General features: G+C 33.5%; 1 protein-coding gene across 1 annotated transcript; it reads right to left on the bottom strand.

The window, feature by feature from the left end:
* Positions 1-14,398: 14,398 nt before the first annotated feature.
* On the bottom strand, positions 14,399-15,685 carry LOC145661901 (ionotropic receptor 21a-like). The gene has a single exon (XM_081727244.1). It carries the CDS (start codon positions 15,683-15,685, stop codon positions 14,399-14,401), a length of 1,287 nt encoding a protein of 428 aa, XP_081583370.1.
* Between the last annotated feature and the right edge of the window lie 8,331 nt (positions 15,686-24,016).

Genomic DNA, 24,016 nt, shown 5'->3' with positions numbered 1-24,016 from the left:
AGGTTGAAGAAAAATGCCCGGAATTTCAATCGCTGAGGGGAACAAGTGAGAAATTCAGCTTGGTAATTTGCAGTTATTCATCCTTTTTCTGCAACAATGTCATATTAGACGTGGATTTTTCATTTTTGAGTGAACTTCAATTTAAAATCTCTCTCACCGAGAATCGAATCAAGGATTCTGTGCTCAAAAAGAGAGCAGGCCTACTAGCGACTACATTAGGATGGAGTGTGTGTGGTACTCTATAAGACTGATGCATTTTGTTCAATACCTAGAGTAAAAGATAGTTGATCTGATACAGGCAAATACATCTTATATAAAACAGAAAAAAATGGTGTTCTCGTCCAGAAATATTTGGTACAAAGAACTCAGAATACTTTATTTTAATTCTGTTAAATACTTAAATAAAGTTAGAAATCATTGATACGAGAATGTTTGATTATGGTGTAAAATAATAAACGTGTCCCTACGTAAGAGCTGTACCAAAATTAATTTAGAAATGTGATATGGATGGTTAGAATCAGGTCTTGATGATCTCGTTAATGTATGGAAAATATTTTAATGTGATTTCATATTACATTATAAATACATCTTGCTTCTTTTTTTATTTTTGAAGCTGTTTTCAAGTTGTAGTAAAAGTGGCGTAAAGCTCTTTTGCAATTGACTAGTCAATTAATTACTATAGAATAGTAAAAGGTCTTTTACAGAGGTTTCTTCTGAATGCACAGATCTCATATAAACAGTATTGGATTAATAGCACAGGGGATAGGAGATTAAAACAAGTTTACTAGAACACCACACTGACAAATGTTAGTTTTCGTATTACTGTTACTATCATCAACACTCACATCTTCAGTCATAAAACATATTTAAAGAATTAATTACTACTTTCATGATAACACTCATGATAATCACATTTTAAAACACTAGTACATTAACAATTATACTGAGAGAAAAGAAAAACCTGATTTGTAGTCTAGAAAATCCGGAGAAGAAAATGTAACAGAAGTTCGTATCATTCACAAAGACTTTCTGTACAAGGCTACGTACATAATCGTTGCTTAGCCAGAACTAATCTGTACAAACGCAAAATACAGCATTTACGTATGTCTCCCACATACAGAATACAGAAAATCATGGTTATGTACGTTGATAAACATTATCTGAATGTTCATGTAGACTATGCAGTCCAGAAAATCTGCACTGCAGCACACAGTTTCTACAATTGCAGTTCTCCTACCACGACAGGACCAGGATTAGGAAAACAATTGACTTTCCTTTCTTTTCGATTATTCTTAGTGTAGTACTCTGATACAAGTAGCCATATTTTATTATAATACTACTTGTGTTTTTATTTGCCTTTGTTATTTATTTGTTAATTGAGGAGTGTAGAACAATGTTGGAGTGACAAACTATATCAGAGATCAAAACTAAATGTGTACTTTCTGTATTAATACGAAAATTTTATTCTAATATACAGTTTAAAAGCAAATATAATATGTATATTCATGTCCAAAATTATTGTCGCATGTCTATAAATATGATGTGTTTTACGAATATAATTTGATAATGAATTCGTCCGGTGTTTCTTACAATGTTAGTATGTGTATAATAGGAAAAGACATGTATGTGGCAAATTTTGCCAAAAGCGCAGTAAATAGGAAGAATAAAACGAAAATAAAACGTCCTTGTCCATTTAGCAACATTTTGTTTTACTCATTCTAATTTTCGTATTTAAAATTCATTTTCTAAATACGAAATTCACCACAAATATACATATCCCGTTTATACACATAGTAACAGTATTAAAAGTACTCTGCCAAATCATTATCAAATTATATTATTACAAGAAGACAGTTACAGATATGCGACAATCATTTTGGACATGAGTGTACATCTAAACGCGAACATGATAACTAAAATGCAAATGATAAGAAAAAAGGAATACATGTCTTGCACCTGACAGTGTTCAATACGTAGTCTTACTTGCTTATAGTCTCGTGTAATCATTCTTTATTACCAACATACGAGCAACTTTTGAATGCGTAAACCCATACGAAATGGTCTTAACAACTAGTTAGGTAAGCACAAAACAATGCCTATGCCCTGGACCCTCCACATGCATACAATGCACACCAGCGGAAAGCTGCATCTTTCAGGAATAAATTGGTATCAAAACGATCTTCCTACCTTAATTAAGGGCTGAGCTATTGGGGTTTAAACCCGCCGCAGCAGCTGCGTCAAGGGCGTTTAAAAGTTAAAGTGTACAGCCGCAAATATAGAGTAGGTATGTCCCCCATCTGCACGTACAGAATATAGAAAATCATGGTTCCATAAACATTATGTGATTGTGTATGGAGACTAACCAGTTCATGAAATTTCAACCACTTCACACAATTTCGAGGATTGCAGTTCTCCTATCACGTCAGAACCAGAGTTAGCAAGCCCCTGACCTTTCTTAAATGAGCCCGAGTCTTCTTCTTCTAGTACTCTAATAAGTAGCCATATTTTAGTATAAAACTATTTGTGTTTTTAATTGGTTTTGTCATTTATTTGCTAATGGAGGAGTTGAGTTTGGGTTTAACGTCCCGTTCAGCAGCGAGGCTATATGAGACGTGGACCTACTGATTAACGTGGAATCCGAACCACATGAGCTCCCGCCGGGAATCGAATCCGGGTCTCCCACGCCAAAGGCGCTTACGCTAACCGCTTAGCCATGGAGGAGCTCTTGGTAATGGAGGAGTATAGGATAATGTTGGAATTACAAAGTACGTCAGAGTTGAAAATTAAAGTACTTTCTGTATTGATATGAAAATGTTATTTTAATATGCAGTTCAAAAGCAAACAGAATATGTAGTCCTAAATCTAAACATGAACGTGATAAAAATGCAAATGATAAGAAAAAAAGGAATACATGTCTCGCACCTGACAATGTTCAACAAGTAGTCTCAATTCGTTAGAGTTTCGTGTAATTACTCTTTGCTACCAACATAGCAACTTATGAATCCGTAACCGCATACGAAACCATCTTAACAACTCGAAATAATGTCTATGCTATATAGATTCCTTACTAGCATATAATTCATTCCTTAGACGAAAATAATTAACCCACTCAATTATATTAAAAACTTAATACTTCTCGTGCTTCAACAACTAATCACCTAATTAATCGACATTTTGCTATACACAAGAAAACCGTGAACTAATAAAATTACAAGTAACCATTATTGAAATGTTTTAAAGTAATCCAACTAAGTAATGTTAACTAGTTGGCATTGTCCGCCCATTCTGCAACCTGGAATCAATAACCTGGCCTTTTACGCCAACTCGACAACAGTACCATCGTCTAATGATCACGTTATACGTTCTTTTTCTCACTACAAAAGTACAGAAATACAAAACATACATGTATTCTTGTTTGGCAAAAGAACTAAGCGTGAAATATACTACCAATGCATATAGGTCTTCACCACAAATTGTTGATAATAATATATAAATTTAAAAATATACATTGTACAATAAATTAATACTAGTTCTATATTTTGTACATGTTACTAAGTTATTACCCAATCGTATAGAGTAGTACTTTTCATGAAATTTGAAACAAAGTAGAATCTTAAATAATGGAATTATTGAAATTAACTTTGAGAGAAATGACTTCTTATTAACAAGTAAATCAGTTTTAAAAATTCGATAAAAATCAAACGTGTAATGCAGAGATAATAATCAACAACTCATTTCAAACATCAGGGATAATTTAGTTATTGTTGGAAGCAGTTCTTAATAGTGGTTAAAAAGAAGAGCATTTAGATTTGTAGCAATGCTGTATCTTTCCTCTCGAAGACATAGAAACTTGATTTTTCTCTGATGCTTTGCAATACCCAGTTTTATTTGTTTCATATTGTAGTTTTCAAATATTCTCCGTATTTTTCTAATTTAGGAGAGAACATATATATATCGTGTTTACATTGATCTTTATTCAATAGTAAAAGTAAGAGTAAGTAAGAATGAGTAAAAGTAAGAATGTTGCAAAGAGAATGTGTTGCTTTTGTAAACACTGCTGAAAGTGAAAACATACTGTAAATTGAATTGCTTTTCTTTCCTTGTTAGAGATATGTTTGTCGAAATTACTTTTGTTTCTAAAAGTATAGTTCATAATCACATTAGGGAAATATGTTTTCTAAAGTATTATATATTTGCCAGATTTGTGTGACAAATTAGGGAATTCAAAACATTTATATGAATTAAATTATTACATAACCCCTAAATGAAAAGCATCATGTTCTCAAACCTTAAAAAAACGACTATAAACTTTGACAACAAAAAGCACTGTACTACTTATTAATTTCTATTTCTTGTTAGGAACCATTTAAAGATTAATTCATGCCACTTCCTCTTGTCTTACTCTTCTTAAATGCAGTGATTTTGTTACAATTTCAGAGCAAATGGTAAAACAAGCAACAACGAAACCAGTCAACAATAAAATAAATGAACCTATGATATCACCTAATTCCAAGGGGCGAATTGGTTCTTCTTGATAACCTCCAATATCTGTAATAAGAGTATTGAAGAATTTCTTTTCTACAGCATCAACTATACCAGATTCTAATACCCGCATCATATATGAAATAAATAGCTCAAAAGGCGGTGAATTAACATTGAAGATATAGGCGAAGTGGCTACTAAAGACGCTCTTTCATTACATGAAGTCTTTTAAGGTTATACTTTTTAACAAAGTCCCTCCCACTATATTTCCCAGTATATAGTCCCCTCCCATAAGATAAAATCTCTATAGGAATTGCTAAGTTTCCTTCATCTATTAATTGGTTTAATTCTTGAACATCTTTTAACAATTTTTGTCTTTTCAAAATATCTTCAAGTATACGTTTTCCCTGACATTTCAAGTACCTCGGGCCAAGCATTTTCAGAACTGGCCAAATTTAGACGAGACTGCTGCAATTGTATCAATGTTGGGATTGGAGTTTCGTTGATGGGAGCTGTAAGATATGTCACAAGATTTGAATTGTACATACACTGTTATCAGTAGAGTCGATGTAATGAACATCCAAAATATTAAATGTCTCAATCCACCGTGTCCCTCGTTTGTTACTGAAAGTCCCACTCTTATACATACAGAAATGAGAATCGAGTAATCATACTTGAGATACGAATTAGTTCTTTGGAACGGTATTAACCAATTATAAATAACACAAATTAAATATATTGTAAGTAAATTGAAAAACACAAACAATATGTATACAAGTCACAGATTAGGCTCAAAAGGTGAAAATATTGACGATAATCAGCGTTTTCTCTTCTGTAATGGAGTCAGAAACCGTACTTCGGATTCCCCGACTGGGATACTATATTGGATACATTTATAATAATCAAAATAGAAATATGTTGTGGGTAACTTCCAAGTGATACTTGTAGATTTTTAACCTTCCAAGAAGCGTTTCTGTTGTCTCATTGTCTGTGATTTGTCCCAAATCATCTACAACATCAATGTTCCAAGTTAAGTTAAACTTTCTTGAGAAATAGTGCATTAAAAGATACTCTGATCCGTCAAATGAATTTTCATTTACCGTTGTTGCTGACGAATAAGGAAAAAATAATAATCGTAAAGATTTACCACTTAAGTTTATTTTCTTATGTAAATCAATGCCTTTGAAGTTTTTCGGAAAATATTTCTAATGTTTAATTTCAGAAGCAAACGAATTGCTGAATGATTTTGGGTATGTTGGTAGAAATAAGATGAAAAAATGTAAGTATATGGGAAGAAACGAAGCTCTTCGCATTGGTTATAATTCTTCAGCGAGATTTTGCTTTTTCTTATTACTATTATAAATGTTATTTGATTCTTTGAGTTGCTTTTTGCGATGCTCTGTACATAAGTTGGAACGTTGTGCAGATATCTCGTGTAGCCAGAACTATCATGTTGCAATTTTGATTGAATGAATTCACAAGTAAACTCTGTTCTTTACTTGCATGGAGAGATATTGAATTAATTATGTACAAAAGTGTTATTGAAATTTCGTTTCTGGAGCTTAATAGCGAAGTAATTTCTTTCTCTGGACTCAGTATATTGTTATAAACCAGGGTACAACTTGTTTCGATGAGCAATCTCGTTAAGAAATTTCCAAAGGTGTCCATATTTTTATGATGTTCTATGTTGTCCAATATTATCATCGAAATGGTGTCTCTGAAATACAGAAGCTGAACGCAGATTACTATTTTTGTATAATGCCAGGTACATCTTCCGTAAAGTAAAAGAAAAATTAAATTATATATTTTAGCTAATATAAAAACCGTAAGTAATATACAAAATGATCATTTAAGATTTTGAAAGTGAGAAAATGTCATTTGAACGTTTTCCAAAGAGGAGAAGCAACTTTTGTTGTCTCGTGTAATTTTTGTGTCAGAATTTTTTATTTTAATCATGCTATTTAGTTCTATGGGGAGATAGCGATGGATCTTACAGGCTTATAAAGTTGTTATTCAACATTAATTTCCTACATGAATATAGGTATTATACTTTTGTGCGGACTACATTTTTGGTCATACTTTATAGAGCGAGTTTTATTAATTAAAGGCTAGTTTTCTGATATCGATTTTCACATTCAGTATACGTACTTAGGAGAAGTTCAGAATAAATGCTACTAGAAATGATTCATTAATGCAGTAAGGATCTATATAAAACAACGCCCGTCTAAAAGAGGTTTTTAGAAATATATTTCTTTAAAAAGTAAAATAACTTTTTAAAGAATACGTTTAAGAATATGACTCATTTTTCCACATAGTTGTGTCCATAGATTAAGAATTTTACTATTTCATAAAATTAGTGTTGCTTAGCTTGGATAGAGTCATACTAATTAGTTCCTATTTTCATAAGGTTCTTTTGCCCCTGCATTTACATTAGAACATACAGAACCAGAGTAAGACCCTCAGAGGTTCTAAACGTTTAAAAGGTTTTGGTGCTCCGATGAATACATGTGAGCAATAATATACAATATAATAAAATTTAATTCGTTGAAATAAATCAAACTAATATGTGTGTGCGTAATCAACTTCTCATATAATGTTGGGGTCCCTGTTGCGGATCCTGGTTCAGCGTACCACTTGCAGTATTAGAGCGTAAGGCCCATCGATCATAGTATATTAGGCAATGAAAATATTTCGTGGAGCCTCCTTCCTTTCATGTTCTAAGCACATGCTTATTTTGCTCCAAGCTTAATCCAACGGAGCTGAGATACCTTTTGCTGTTTCAAAATGATTTATAGTATGATCGTTCCATGCACTTCCCCTACAGTGCACAGTACTTTTCGACTTCTCAGTTGGCTCCTGGACAGAAGGATTGTTGAAACACTTAATCTCACATGATGGTGCAATCACAACCAACCTCGTCCCTATTCGAGAGCACTAGGTTATTGTAGAATTATATATGTTTCCGTCATCTACTTGCAAGATTGTCCTAACCCCTAATAGTAGAAAAGATTGTCTGTGTATGTGTAAGAGATGCAAATAGGTGACAAACAGCACAGCAGGTGTCACTTCCCTTGAAGTCTTTCTGGGGATTATCATGGGTGTCTGTTTCGCCAGGGGTCTTGGCTTGAATAATACTCGTACATAGTAGCCACTTTGAGTGTAAACTCATTTTTCCCACATTTTTTTTCATTATGTGTATGTAGGAAAAGTGAACAATGAAAAGAGCAAAGATTTACCCTTACCAGTAGTGATTTAGCTGAAGCGTTGCAGACGACACTCATGCACCACTCACATCCACCTACATCTTTAGATACACTATTGCTCAGGAGAGTGCAATTTCAGTGTCATTCCCAAGATAGTATTCAGTTTGTATTTCCGTTCGATATAAATCAAAATCATCCCTGTTTCCCCGACATTAATCTTGTACGGCATAAGATCAGAGGCTAACAGCCAGTCGAGCTAGGGCAACCACCAATACCCGGCTAAATAACACGTTTCGTCGTACACTATATTACACCTAGACATTACATATCTCTGAAAAGGAGCTGTTAACTTGAAGAGCTGCCTGTAATGTGTCTCCGGCCGTTTAGGCTTACATTTTCTATTTAGACAAAGACTGTAGGCCTTAAGTAATGACCCTTATTTTAAGTCCGTATTCTTCTATGCAATCAAATCAGCTGAAACTCAGTGGCGAAGGGTGGTAAGAGGCCCTGAGGTTCGGCCTGCCCACTTACTTTCAGAAATTATAATTTATAATTAATCCATTCTTTTTTGCACAGAATGTATGATAATTTTCTAAGTTGAAAAATATTTTATTGTTCGATAAAGAAATCGTGGTTAGCACCACTGCTGGGAGGCTCATCGAACAGTGTCTCAAGCGGTAGTAGAGCTACCATCAAGCTACTCAGAAAACCCCGCGAGAGAACGTTGTTGTTAATAACCTGCGAATGAGACCGGCCTCAGCGCTTATCGACTTTCGTTTCTATATAAAGCGTTTCTCTCGAGACTTTCGATTTTGATTGGATATGTCAAACAAATAAAGAGCAAGAGAACGTGGACTTTAACGCAACGCAAATGCTGGAGCAAGCAAAGGTGTTACTGGTATTGGTGTTGGTGCCAGACGATTATTACAAACTAATTCCCCTTTTACCTAAACCCATACGAAATCAGACACGTTGTGTTCATTAGAATTGAGGCGAGTGTGTATGTTTGAGATATTGTGACATTTTTCTTACATTTGCAAAAGTGAACGAGAAAAATGCCAGTACATAATATACAAATACATCCTATTAAAGAATTATCTGTGTCAGTGGTCTTTTGAAAATTAATGTGTTATTAAGGAACGAAGACCAACGCCTGTGTTGGAAATAGAACATACAGTGGGCAAGAGAGTTCTGCATGTATTGGTACAAAAAACTATTTGGGAATTGCTGACATATAAAGAGCAGCGTATGAAAAGATATTTAAATCTGATTCTGTTTATAAGGAGATTCAAGTGACATACAAAATAACTTGGTTGAATGCTTAAAGACGAAATTTTACAAGCAAAGTTTGTTTCAGTACAGGTAGACGAAATAGCATATGTTTCTTGTGAAGCGCAGATGTGATAGTCCATCTTCCCAACCCGATCAAGCCCAATTAAATTGCATTAAATTGAATTAAGATAAACTATAACTCACATAGTCTACGTGAATTTCCTTGATTATCCTTTTCGGAATCTGTAGAACTACTTGACTGTGACCAGTTTCCGGATTACAATAGTGATTTTCTTAGGAACAACCTAGAGAATATTTTTAAACTGTATTCCATTTTGGACGGTAATCAACTGCGGAATAAACTGACAATCATCTTTTACTACGAAAATCAGTATCGTGGACCTATTAATGTACTTCAATACATCTCATCAAACGGCCTGAAAGAAGTATACCTAGGGTGTCTTCGCTTGTTACATGTGTGATTAAGTATTGCAGTTACTACAACACCATGTGAGATAAGCGCATAGGTGTCCTGAAGAAAATTAAAACATTCCGGAGAAGTTTAATGAGTAGCGACAGACTTAGTGCGTTAGCTTCAATTGCTACAGTAATGAACTTCGAAGGATATTAGCCAAGGATACAACTTTCAAGAAGAAAATAATATACATATTAATGATAAGAAAAACTGATATTTCGAATTAATATAAAAGATGATATAAGTAATGCAGGTATTATTATTCTCATTATTATTAACATTGGGCTTACCCTTTTGAAACTATCACCCTTCGCCACTGCTGAAACTCATATGCTTATAACAAATGTTTGGTACATATTAATGCTCCCTGATAATAACTTACCTGTTTTCAAAGATATAAATTTACGTTTAGAGGAGCAGCTAAATATGAAAAGAACACTAGTGTGAGACTTATCAAATAGTATTGTATAGTCTTTCTTCCTTCTGGAGCTCCTAATCAAACTAATTGTTAATAATATGTATATCTCAAAGAACATAAATTTCCGTTTTGCATATGAGAACTGACATCAATATGACGAATATTATTAACGACTTATTTTAAATTGATGCAACATATGACAGTAATGTTTCTACTATTGTGTTGTTATAAAGGCTGCAAAGCGTAATTACATATCATATCTTAATATTTTAAAGCAGTTATAATGTATCAAGTTCATTCATTTTCACAGGCTTATAATGGTTTATTCATGCTATTGTAAATAAGACGTAGACAGAGTGTGTAATTATCTATAATTTATAACTTGAAATCAGTTCATACCAACCTGTTTCGAAAGAACTAACGTTTCTATACTGCAAATTGAAGCTAACTAAGGATATACGTGTATTTCATTGTCAATCTGTGGAACGTAATAACGTTAGTATACATAATGATGAATACTATTATATTCATAATCTATCCATACATACGCGTACAAAACGTAACAAAAGAGCATATAAGATTTGCTTTGCTAATCACAGCTTCATTTGTTATCGAAATAAAGGTATTATTTTGAAAAATTCAACAGTCTCAAATGATTTATTATTCGAGTATTGGAACATGGTATTTACTCAATGTATACTTACAACATTAGAATTATAGATAGGAATATATAACGTTTCAGATAATCGTAACATATTTCACTGTTACATCACAGTAGTTAAACACAAGACAACGGTATATTTTTCTTTCTCAAGGTTAATGCCAAATTCAGAATAAATTTTATTTCCACCATAAAATCGACAGTGGTCGAAGTATCATTTGAACAATGTAACAAGCAATTATTTTCTTCGTTTTCTTTTAAACATGTCTTCCATTGAATTCAATTAATATTTGAATCCAGAGTCGGGTTAAGTATGGTGGGTCCCTAAACCAACTCCTCCATATAGGAACATGACATTTGGTACATAATTTCGCCATTGGAAGTAAACGAACATGTGCATCAGCGTTTCTAAAAATTTTTGCTTTAAGAAGGGCATCTGGTGATTTTATATCTATATTATATGTATACGAGTAAATATATATATAAGGTCAAGTGTCCTAATATAGTCTGCATTTTATTTTTCGGTTTTCTGGCAAGGTAGTTCAGAGAAAACCTGTTATTGTATCGCCTATAGTTAGTATATTTATTTCTTTTAGACAAGTGTTAAGCACACTATGGAGAAAAACTATATTTATTTAAGTTACTAATACAAAATGAAAGAACTGCAAAATTCCACTTTTTATTTTTAAAGAAAATAGTGTCTAAATACTGTTCCCTATATTTTATTAACATAAACAAGCAGAATGAGGTGATGAACAATGAAATTAAAAAAAAAAGATTATTTGTTTTTGTATTATTTGTTTTTGTGAACAAATACAACGATGCTTCAGCTTGATAAACGATCTGAAGTCTGAAAACTTTATGTTAAAAGTATAAAGAAAAAATGGCAAAGTTTCGATTAAAACAATATTAATTTTGGTTTCATTTCATAATAGAGATTGACAATCACGTTTATCCATACAAACTGATATCAGAGATAAATATTTTACGTTTTTTTAGAAGTAGAGCACGTTTCGTGACACCATGCGAAACACTTAATGCACTTTATACACCTTGTTACAACATTATCTTGTGAAAAAGAGCTTTTCGTACATTGGACAGATTGCACCATTGTCGCTATCATTAAGCAAACATCTGGTTCATTAATGAGAGTACATTAAGCAATTTGGTTGCTCTCCTTTTTTAAAACAGAAAGAAAAAAGATATTTCGCATTGTGCGCTTTGATCATTGTCAAACCCAATAAATCAATTTAACCTTTTGTTGGGACTAAACAAATTTTTCCAGGTAAGGTGCTACATGTTGAGTCGATTTTTATAATTAAAAGAAAATGGAGATTTCATAAATTACTTTAAAATGTTTGTGTCTTATCCTATAATTGGGTCCAGAATTGTGAAATAGAAAACAAAATGCTTAGAATGTAACACTAATCTAGAACGTGCATAAATTACACTTTTGATAAAAACTCGCTTCAGGGCAAGAACAGAAAATTGACAGTCATCACATTCTCGCTTTCTCGTTTTCAACCTTTTTCCTTTTTTCACTCCCCGTAAAAGCATACACTCACTGGGCATTTGATAGACATACAAGCTAGTTGAAAGTAAAATGTTTCTCTTAAAAATTTGCACCTGTATCTTTGGAAATAACGATTATTTTAAAATAATTTTGGAAATAGTACACCACTTTTACTTTTCATTGCGCGTCTACTAAAACTGTGTAAAGTATATTCAATAATTAATTACAGGATAAATAAGTACGTATCACATACAGTATCAATTACTAAACAGTAGCCAAAATTCAAATAATTCTTTTACATATATTTCGACGTGTACCGGTACTTTATAACAAAATAAATTTAACAATAATTCAACTTTTCTAGATATTACCTATGTAATTACTTTCACACTGAAATCACATATACAGGGTGTAACAAAATGGTACGGCAAAATTTCAGAACTGGGTTCCTTATGGGTAGACAAGCAAGAAGTTCATATGACCATATGTCGGGAAATGCATCGTTACAGAGATACGACCATTGGACCGCCTAACGGTGTGAAACAGTTACATTCTGGTCACCCCTTAATGTGACTTAATTTAAAAGTCAATAACTCCAAGTCAGGTGGAGTCGTGTTTTCTCTTTCTCACATCTTCCTTCACAACCCCTTTATCAGAGTAGTGTTCTGGCCATTATCCTCCAAGGACAAATCATAGGATTCCATGCTTCTTTATCTCCAGTCACACCTGCCTCCATATGCCTCTCATATGGGAATACTAAACAGTAAGAAAAGAAACAAAACCGTATTTTGCGTGGCCAAGATACGTTGGTAAATTTTAATCACCAAAGGGTAAACATTGCTTCAATGACAGGTGGCCAAATTAGAAAAACTAAACCAAGAAAGATGTGTGCCTTTTTCACCCACCACCTTTGAGCATCGATATGTCACCTAAGATGTACCTGAAACATCAAAAATAGACCCCATCAGCATCAAAGACCAACAGCCAACGTTCTGGAAGGCCATGGCTCCATTTCGGTAGAATCTGGTGGGATGCGAAGCGAAGAAAGTATCAAGTGCATTTTGCACCTCTACTAGGAATTTTAACTTGTGTTCTCTAAAGTAATTGTCCAAGGAATGGAACAGGTGATAATAGGACAATGCAATGTCCTTTGAGTATGGCGGATGGAATAGTGTTTCCCATCCAAGGCATAGAATGGTATTCCTGGTCATCCTAGCCACATGGAACTTAGCATTGTCCTGTGACAGGAGGACCCCCTTGCGATTCAGAAGCGCTGGCTCCAGAGTTTTGAGTTTTTCTTGAACACGGCGCAACTGCTGACACTACACGGTCAAATTGATGCTCTGATCTGCTTGTAGCGGTTTCCGATGCAAGATGATGCGAGTAGTTCACCAAACACAGAGGACGAACTTCTTCTGGGGCAGTGCTGGTTGTGGCTGTTTTGAAACCGGTTCATTGGGTGCTAACGAATGATGATGACGCCGTGGAGCTTAGTACATGACCCACTACTCATCATATGTCAACACTCTGTCCAAAAATGGCACCTTCCTCAGACGAGACTCCAAAGAAACACTGGTGTCTGCTCGCGTTGCCTTCTGGCCCGGAGTCATATCATGTGGGACCCATCGACCCAACTTGTAGTGCTTCCCAAGCTCATGAAGGTGCTGTTGAATGGTTCCTACACTCGCGCTGGATTGTAGTCTCAGTTTCTCGCATGTCTGGCCACTGTTCATCTTAATTGCTGTCTGAAGAACTTCAATATGTACATGTCTTGGTTTTCCGGCATGTGGTACTTTCGAGTGTTTTACCACCGTCCTTAAAGTTGTTAAACCACCGCTGGATTGTCCTCGAAGTTACGGCATCTTCCGCCCGCTGCAGCGGTGTCCGACTCAAGTTTGAACTCGTACAGCATACACAATCTTATGACGCTCTGTGGGGATCCTATTTTCACTCCGTCCTTACGCAAGTTGTAATTCAAGTGCCACAACTAATTAGTATGTTGGATATACCCACACAAACAACTGACCGCCTTGTCTCCAGTCGCATTCAAATCACGGTGTGAGGTCCAATTGAACATAGATCTCCACCAAAAGCGACAGAACTTTCTTGATTACCTTTATAAAAAGTAATAAGTGACGAATGTCTTACGGGAAATTACAGTTTCAAAATAAACAGGTGGCCAAGTTAGAATTGTGGTCAAGTTTACACCTTTTAATGTACTTACATACTACAATTATTTTAATTTTGAAGTTGAATGCAATGCAATACAGCCACTAACATACCTTAGTAGTTTTTCGTTGATATTGCTTCACAGTTTTATTGTTTTTATGTTCGTTCACTTGAAAAAGATACTATTGTGTTTTCTAAAATTAACTTAAGGAAAATGTATCTTCAGGAAAATTGTTTCAAGTACAAACACAATTAATGAAGCAGTGAATCCAATCATAAGTACAAGAAATGATCCGGAAATATCATGAATCGTTAACGGACGAATGACTTCTTCCTGTTCACCTTGAATATCTTCTCGGAGTAAAATATTGAGATCTCTTCCCCAAAACATAATTATTCCTGATTCAAAGATATTCGAAATATGCGAGTTATAGGTCTCCACAAGTGGTGAGTTCCTGTGAAATAATGTTGCTGAGTAAAAAATTACTGCACTTTCTTGCATGAAACGTAGCTTTCTTTTCTCACGATTTTCTAGAAATTCTATGCCGGGAATATATCCAGAAGATAAATATTCAGCAGGAACTGCGATTTGTCTCTCTAGTATCAATCGTTTTAATTCCTTTGGATCCTTAGTTGCTATGTGTTTTTTGTTTATCATACGAACAACTTGATTTCCTGACTCTCCGAAAGTACTGAGCCAAAACGCATGTTCACTTCCCCACTTAAGATCAGATTGTTCTAATTGTTCCATTGTGTCAATGGGCGAATTATATATAGGAAATGTTAAATATGATACAAGATTGGAATTATAAGCTGTTATCAAAAGAGTTGAAGTTATGAACATCCATAGTATTAAATGGTTTACTCCAGGTTGACCCATATTTGGAACTGAATATCCAACACATATGCTCACAGAATAAAGTAAAGAATAATCATAATTGAAGTAATAAGATCGAGATTTTAACTTCAACAAGAAATAACGAAGCGAAGAAAATACTTTTAATATAACAGAATTTATAATGGTCATTGCAACAATAAGTATCCATGATATGATCTTGAAAGGAGAAAATACTGCCCAAATGTTTGTTTTTCTACTCGGGGAGGGAGTTAGAAATCGACAATGTGATTGGGAATGTGTGACTGAATAATCGAAACGTTGGTAACGACTGAAAGTGAGAAATCCTGCAGGTGTTCCTATATGATATTCATAGTCATGCAGTTTTGCCAAAAGGCAATCTGAGCTTTTGTTTGGAGACACATCATCCCATTCAGATGTAAGGACAATTTTGGTTGTAATGTTATATTTTCTCACAAAATACAATACAAGTCTATAATCTAACCCGTCATATGAATTACCATGAATTATAGTCCACGGATATGCAACATAGAAGACTAATTTTAACATTAAGCCTCCCAAGTTGTCAAGTCCTAGTTTTCTATTATTTGCATGTTTCAAAGTAGACGCATCCACATCTACAAGGTTATGCGGCATTAGTTCATCAGTGAGTGTGTGAGTTTTCAAGACAATATTTCTCGTGCTATTGTCATCTTGTTTATCAGAAACTATTAACGTGTATGTAAAAGGAAAGAATCGGATCCATTTGCAGTTGATATATTCATTTAAATGTATTTCGTTTAATCTTGAAACAATGATGATTGATTTTTTTCTTCTCTGATCACTTGCTCTGAAAGCGTGGTAAAAGGTTTCAAAGGATGCACATATACCAGCTGCCGAAATGACAAATAAATTGCAATTTTGATTCATGGAATGAACGAGTAGTTTGTAAGGATTCTCCTTATTTGAAAAATAAGAAGAATTACTCACTATATAGATGGGTATCAATACACTAGAATGCACATTAGTAGAGTGAAACCAAGAATACATTCCATCAAGAAAAACGACACATTGTCCTTGTAAAATTTCTGGAAAGGAAATATCTTGCGAAGTGTCTTGCATATTGATACTATTGGGTAAGATCTTCATAGAAACCTTTTCGAGCAAAGAAAGTATCCAAATATGAAGGACAGTCTTCAGCGATAAACGAACCATGTTTCCTATAAGAAAATAAATTAAAAATTCTTATAACTTGTATGTATACACTAGCACTTAATTCAAAGTGAAGTCGTATTAAGAAGCCTATTAAAGATCATTTTCTCTTTACAAAGTTACTAACCGTTAATATATAGGGTGTTTCAAAACAACACAGACAACGTTTGGGAAGATAGCAAGATAAGGTAAAAATTATAGACCAACCTGGTTGCGCAATTGCTTAATTTTGGAGTTATAGGCTGCCGAAAACATAAAAAGAAGAATTTTAAAGGTCCATAGCTCCAATATTATGGGACTTACCGTAGTAAGCCAATACTATATTTAGGAATGGTATGTGCGCTATCCAGATATCCATGTTTCAGAATTCTGCGATACTGCCGCAACAATTTTTATAGGGGTAGTTGTTGAATACTTCAAATTACATTCCTCTAGCCAAACTGCGTCTATAAAAATTGTTTCGTGAGTACCTTAGAATTCTGAAACATGTATTTTTGGATAGCGCACATATTAGTTCCCAAGTGAAATCTTGATCTGGCTAGGGTAGGTCACACAGTTTTGGAGCTATGGACCATTAAAGTTAATTTTTTCATATTTTTGGCAATCTATAACTCCAAAAAGAAGCATTTGTGCACCCAGATTGGTCTATGCTTCTTGTCTTATCTTGGTGTCAGGAATTACATTCGAAACGTAGTCAGTGTTGTTTAGAAACACTCTTTATATGACACTAAACCGAGATTCACAGTAATTACCAGTTCTAAGTAGACAAGAGGATTAAGCAATCGAAACGACATTTGGGATATAGTGGTTGCATAACATATATTTAGTGGAAACAAATGCAAAGCCAGCTTCAAAACAAATCAAAAAAGATAATTCTGGATTGAATATAGGAGTCGCAAGTATTGAGTGTTATAAACGTTCTTTCTCAATTTTAGAATCTACTGCAGGAAAACAAAATGGTACTTGAACATGGTCATAAAAAGTTAAAAAAGAAAAAAGAAATCTCGGTTCTGTCTAAAGAATCTGGCTTTGTATGAAAAAAAAATCCTGTTCTCAAAAGCATGGTTTGTTGCATCTGTGCGCCAATGCACCTTGTCAACACAGTGGTATCGTCAATAAGTTCTGAAGTAAAATGTTTTCCCTGCTTTCTCACTCTTCCTATTCGCCGAATCTTAGTCTTTACAACGTCTTTGTATTCCTGTTATCAAAAGTTACTTAACAGGACGCCATTTTGGTATTTTAAACAATGTCCAGAAGAGCGTAGCCGACGAGCTTTAGGTTATTCTAGCAGTAGCCTTCCGGCACTGATACTTAGAATAGAAAAAAAACTCTGTGTGTCTGTCCAAGGAGACTATTTTGAAGAAGTAATCCTGATTTGTAAAAAAAATAATAAAAGTGCTAAAACGAAACAGAAATAATAAAAACAACAACTTAGACAATGATAATAATAAACGAGTCGGCTTCATAAACAACTCTAAAAGGAAAACATAAAAAAGCGCTAAAAACAAACAATATTAAAAGTAAAGTGTTTAAAAGCACAAAATCATTTACTGTATTATATACGAAAATGTTTGAAGTCATATTAAGGCGTACAAATTATTAAAACACTTCGATGGTAATTTTATAAGGTATTTGTATGTTTAGGTTAGCATAACTTGAAAATATTTTTTAAGATAATAGTAGTTTTATTTTTTGCTTTTATGTCCTTATTTTTAATATTGTCTGTTTTTAGCTTTTTTATTATTTTTGTGATTTTTAGGGTTATTTTTCAAGCAGAATTGATTTTTAAAGTTTTTTTATTCTACTTTCGAGTCTGAAAACTTTTTGAATTCGGTATTTTTTCTGCTGAATAGATTATTATTTTCTAAGTTTTAATATATTTTGAAGTCGGTACTCTTTTCTCTGAAGTTTTGTAAACTTACTTTTTCGTTGCACAAGTAGTGTAATTAGATAGGCACATTAAACGTAGGGCATTAACTTTCTATTTATATAAAATGGTTTCTGTACCAAACATGAATGAATAAATGCATAATAGTTTATTATTAAAGTTATAGAAATGTGTTTTTACTATAGGTAAGAACCTTTCATACTCATAGTTCATTACAGTTGTTAAAAAAAAACAATCAAAATTTCACATAGCTAAATAGAAGTGAGCATTTATACACGAGATCGAGTCAGTGTTCCGAATAACAAAGCATATGATTCGCAGCGGGTAAGATCTAACATTATTTGCCAGATGAGTGTTAACTGATATGCAAATTATGTTGATATTCTTGTAATCAAGTAAAGCTACTATACCGTGAAGATGAGTAAAGCTTCCGCAAAACAGCGCTGCACTCTACAATAGGCACTAGAGTGCCTATCTATTCTCTCATCTTTTTATTAAGAAACAATCCGCGATAACTAGAAAAATTACTTCATTATATTTTTACATAATTTGGTGAAAGTCTATTGCTTATGATGTATAGGTCTACTGGTATTTGATACAATCCTAGTACTTGCAATTTAACCCGGGAACGGTCGACTGTTGATTTGTGACGCGGGCGGTCGACAGGTGTGCGCGGCGCTCACTTACAATAAAATCGTTTCTATAGCTGTTTATGACTTTATACGTGATTTATTTTCAATACATTTCTAAATATTGAGATTTTGTGATTTTTTATTATTACTATTATTAAAATAAAATCGCAAATAAAATTATGATGCGTTTATATAAAACCATTTCTTATTACCATTTATTCTTAAAGTTATATATCTATTTATTATGAAAGTTTTTTTTTATGAAATCAATTTCTGTTATCCCATAAACAATACAATTAGTTGATTATCATTGTCGCATAAAATTATATTATTATTATCATTATCACATATATCAAATAAGGATTACACTTAAAAAAATAGTTACATAATTAGAGCGAGTTTTCAGTACATGCTCTTCATATGTTCATACTATACGTATTTTGAGTGGGAAATTTCTAATGAAATTAAAGATATAAATATCTTAGTGTAAACACTGTACTTATGTCTCTTGATACATAGAGTAGGTATTTCAATAAGACGCTGTTCTATTGCATGTTCGATCACTGTACTGATGTCACCCATTATACTTAGAGAAGATGTTGACAGTGTGTTTCCCACAGATTAGCGCTTGACAGGCAGCATATCGTACCGTTTTCTTCTGTTTTTCTCAAACTGTAGTTGAATCTGCTCCTTGTTTTTGTCCATGATCTCAAAAAAATCACTCACGCCGTCGGTCGACAGGTGAGCGTGGCGCTCACTAATTGCGCATAGTAACATTTATAAAGCCAGTGCTACTCCAACAGAAGAGAATGAAAAGGTTGACTCTCAGACACAAGACACATCAAGAGACAGGTAGACGGCGCCTCAAGTCTGTGACCGAACTAGATCGGCTCTGAAAGGAAAACATAAACCAGGGTGACGCTTCGCTCACCTGTTGACTGTTCCCGGCTTAAACCAGTAAAACTGTCCTTCCTGACTTATACAAATATATATATATATTGCAGGGTAACTTTGGGCTTAAAAGTATAATTTTACGGTTAAGAATAAGTATGCTAGTTTGGAATAAAATTGGTATTGGGTAAAGTAAGGCGACGTAAATATTTACTTTAAAAAAAAATTAGTACTATGCACAACAGCACTAATATTTTTCACATTACAGTAGCTATAGGACAATAGTAATGAGCGAATTTCTACCATTGGAATTAATTGATTTTTTTGTCTCTGTCCATCTGTACATTTATCAACTTATCTTTCTGTTTTAGTATAATAGACATGAGTGGGTTTCTACTGTTTTAATTAGTGTGTCTGTTTATCTGATCACTTGTCAGTCTCTCTATCTGCTTTAGTGCAATAGAAGTGAGCTAGTTTCTAGTATTCTAGTTAATCGATATCTGTGTGTCTATCCATCTGTCCATTCGCCAATCTATGTATTTGTTTGTTCTGATGGTAACATCTAACACTGATTGAAACGAAATTTAGTATGAATCTTCCTCTTACTTTAGGAAACAACTATGTCGTTCAGTGTTTCAGTCTATGCAGAAGGCAGATGGACTCATGGAAAGGATTGCAAAGGTCATCATGCAAGTTTGAACGTACCCTTACAAAAAATTTTGCTCTACGAAATATTTACATATAATTCTTAATTTGCCATAACAAAGTGCATATGATAACTACTCTGAACATTCCTATTATTTCCGCAGCTGGAGCTAAAATCTACCAAAATGAAAAGACGATTTGAGTGTCACCCTGCTCGCAATTATAACATATGATCCTCAATAATTTTCGTACTACAAAAGTGTTTGAATTTCAAACAATAAAGTTTCTATAGTCTTTGAAGTTTCCCAATCGTTCCCTGAGTTAAAGTCAGTGAAGTAGTTGTTTTTAATAATTCTTGCTAATTTTTCAAAAAGAATTTACTACTCTTTGTAAACGCTATTTGATTTTGATACAATACTTTGTATAATTTCTATGAAGCTTTCTCATAATCTTCCGCACTTGGAATTTACATAAGTCACTAATGAGCAATGAATAAATCTTGTCTAATATTGAAATAGTAATCCAACATTTACAAAATATGATCCACTTTAATTTTAGTACGAAAACACTAGATTTATATTAACTACGGTACATACTTTTTATGTCCAGACAACAAAGGTCGAAAAATATTTTTTACAAAACAAAACCTGTAGTTTTATAATTTGGCACAGATATTGAAAAGGATATTGAAAAATGCTCTAAACGCCACACTAAAAATAAACAAGGGGACTGGTTAGCTAACAGGGTAATTTTTGTTAAATGTCTGAAGAACTGTGGAGTCAAAAAATTAAAGTACAAAATAAAACTACATTAAAGTTGTTATAAAACGGGTCCTATGCATTTTTTGTATAGAACCAATAGTTAGAAGATAAAGGGAGATGAAAAGTATATATTTAAAACGTCTTATTATTATTATTATCCTAGGGAATTATTACCTCCTCCAATTCCCATTTATTTCAAATGTATGAACAGAAAGCCATTCTGTTTCAAAATATAATAAAAGAAACACCCCGATGAGATGGTAATAATACACTAAGGAATTCCCTCAAATTCCAATTGATTTGAAATGTTTGAACTAAGAATCATACCATATAAAAAGATATATCAAGGAAACACTCCCATTGGGAGACAAAAATATCCTAGGTAACATCTTATCTTGGCTTTAAGGTAAGCACAAACAGACAAACCAGGTTCAGATTTTCCGTTATGTCTCAACTAACCGGGAGAGTAATAATTTAATAGAAAATGTATCTCCAGAAATTGCTGGGTAAAAAGCATGTCACCTCGAACTGTTTGTGTATCCTAAAATATACGGCAATAGTAAAATTATCATAACAATGACCTTAAAAGTAGGTAGTAGCTAACATGATGAAACCTTTTCGGACAGTAAGTAGAGGAATAAAATCAATATGTCTTAGGAGATAATGTAATCTGATAATTAAAAAAAAACATGTAACATATAACGTTATCTTCCAAATTACCAAAAACTGAAATAATAATTTCCTAGAAAAAATTACCTTCTCAGGCAAATATTCGTACACTGAACCACAAAAGTATCTTCACCCTGAGTGCTCTAATTCCATTACTTGGGGTCCAGGTCATTTGCAGTTGTGAGAACGCCTGGGCAGATGGAACCCAACTTACACGTAACTTTTCTCGGCACTGGCAGCAGTTGGTAGCACTGAGTCAGGTCTTTATGCAAGTAAAATTGTTCTTAGATGACGCACGAAACATTTCTCCATTCTGAGATTAATCTATCTGGTGTTCTCCAATGAACATCATATGTTAATCTCAATATTGTTATGTTTGCAATGTATTATTGTATTATATACTTTATATTGAAATAAATAGAAACACTAATCAGACATGTATCAGAAAATGCTTGAAAGTAGTTGAAAATATCAAATTTAGAACAATTGCTTTAAATAGGTTACTAAATGACTGTCTCCATTGACAGACCTTCTCCAATTCTCCTCATTCCAACATCTTTTTCTTTCTAGGGAAGAGAACACCTTGCTTGTCACACTGAGTATGCATTGACATTGAAATTGAAAATTTCGAAAAAAGTTTCAGCCTGGTCGGGAATTAAACTCGGGTCTAACGAATTGAAGTCAATGCGCTATCCACTCACCTACCGCGCCACTTCAGCTTCCACCCCAATTAATACCTAGTTAAAATCGTTAAAATGGAAAAATGTTAACAATATACTAATGCTTGTGTGTCTTAATGACTTACTCGAGATTTCCTTGTTCAACTCAAAAACAAGTTATGTAGACGTTCCTCAATGAGGAAAATATCACGAAACGTTCTTCAAGTTAATGGTACGTCATTAGTTTCAGGGATGGTCCCGATTTACATTACATTTCTTCTTTATCATAACTTCTAATTTCCAAAGAAGAAAAGACTACAGAAATTATTTTCACATTCTTTGAATTGTATCAACAAAATATAACAATTTAAAGCTATAATGAAAACTATAATATTGATCAATAATTGACTAGCTTTTTAAACCTAAGTTGAATGGTACTATGCTGTTCAAATTACAACAGTTTATCTAATATATAACTGACCTCCTATATCTCATCAATCCAATATGAAATATTTAATTGTTCCTTACAAAATATTACTATATAATGAGAATATTACACAATCAAAATATAACACTCACCCAATATTTTTTATTAATGATTAGCCATCGTACACCTTCGGGAGGAAGTGTTTCGATACGCCTCTTATTTTGCGAATGTAATTTCACACCTTATGTAGATGTTTCAAATACTCTCACAAATAAATAGGTAGATAATTTAACAACGAATTTCAAATATACCTTATTTATGATTTAGAACACTATAATTTTTTAACTATATAACTTTCGTAATGACCATTTTAGAATTCACAATTCAAGTAAACATAGACCTTGCCCAGTTCGACATATCGTTTCGAATGGCTGCTCAGGCTACCGGCAGCTCATTCGAACGTATGTGGATCCGAAATTTCCACTAGAGGCGTTAGTATACCCTATGGTGCAGGTACTAATTGCATAACCTTTTAGAATAACACTGACAGTATTAACTTCTTTTATATATATCTATATATTGTGATAAATCATCACACGTAACACACAGAAAGAAAGAAGAAGTAACATAGTCGAAGGTATTTATAGGAACAGAAAAGATATACGGTATGTCAGATGTTTCTTAGGTTTACACAACAAAGCAATAATATTATTACGTTTACAGATTTACAGATAGAATTATCATTTTATGACAACAAGAAATGGAATATAATTATTTGTTAGCTGAAAGAGTAATGCACTTTGTTTCGCCCTTCTTCTAGGTAGAAAGGTGAGGTGACATCTTAAATAGGATCATTCTCGTGATTAGAGTTGTAAGTTCGATCACTATTTGTAATTTGTACACATCTAGGAACAATTCCTTGGAACTCATTTTTGGCCCATACTACAGGAGTAAGGACGTGTTTAGCAGTTATGTATTCATCAATTCTTGTCCAAACACGTTACTTGCCAGACAGTTACGAATGAAAGTTGATACGGATGACGTAATTTTGGCATTTCACCTGTGAAGCAAGTCGTCTCAACTCTTAGACCCAGTGAAATTGAATATTTTTCATGTTAGTATACATAAGAAATATCAATATTTGCAAATTATAAAAATTTACTTAATTGACACAGCCGGAATCGTACCTGCGAGCCCAATATTA

The sequence above is a fragment of the Thermobia domestica genome, chromosome 10 (genome assembly GCF_964235325.1).
Source record: "Thermobia domestica chromosome 10, izTheDome1.hap1.1, whole genome shotgun sequence".
Classification (NCBI taxonomy): Eukaryota; Metazoa; Arthropoda; class Insecta; order Zygentoma; family Lepismatidae; genus Thermobia; species Thermobia domestica.
The sequence above is the reverse complement of the archived record's forward strand: the minus strand, read 5'-3'. Positions and strand labels throughout refer to the sequence as shown.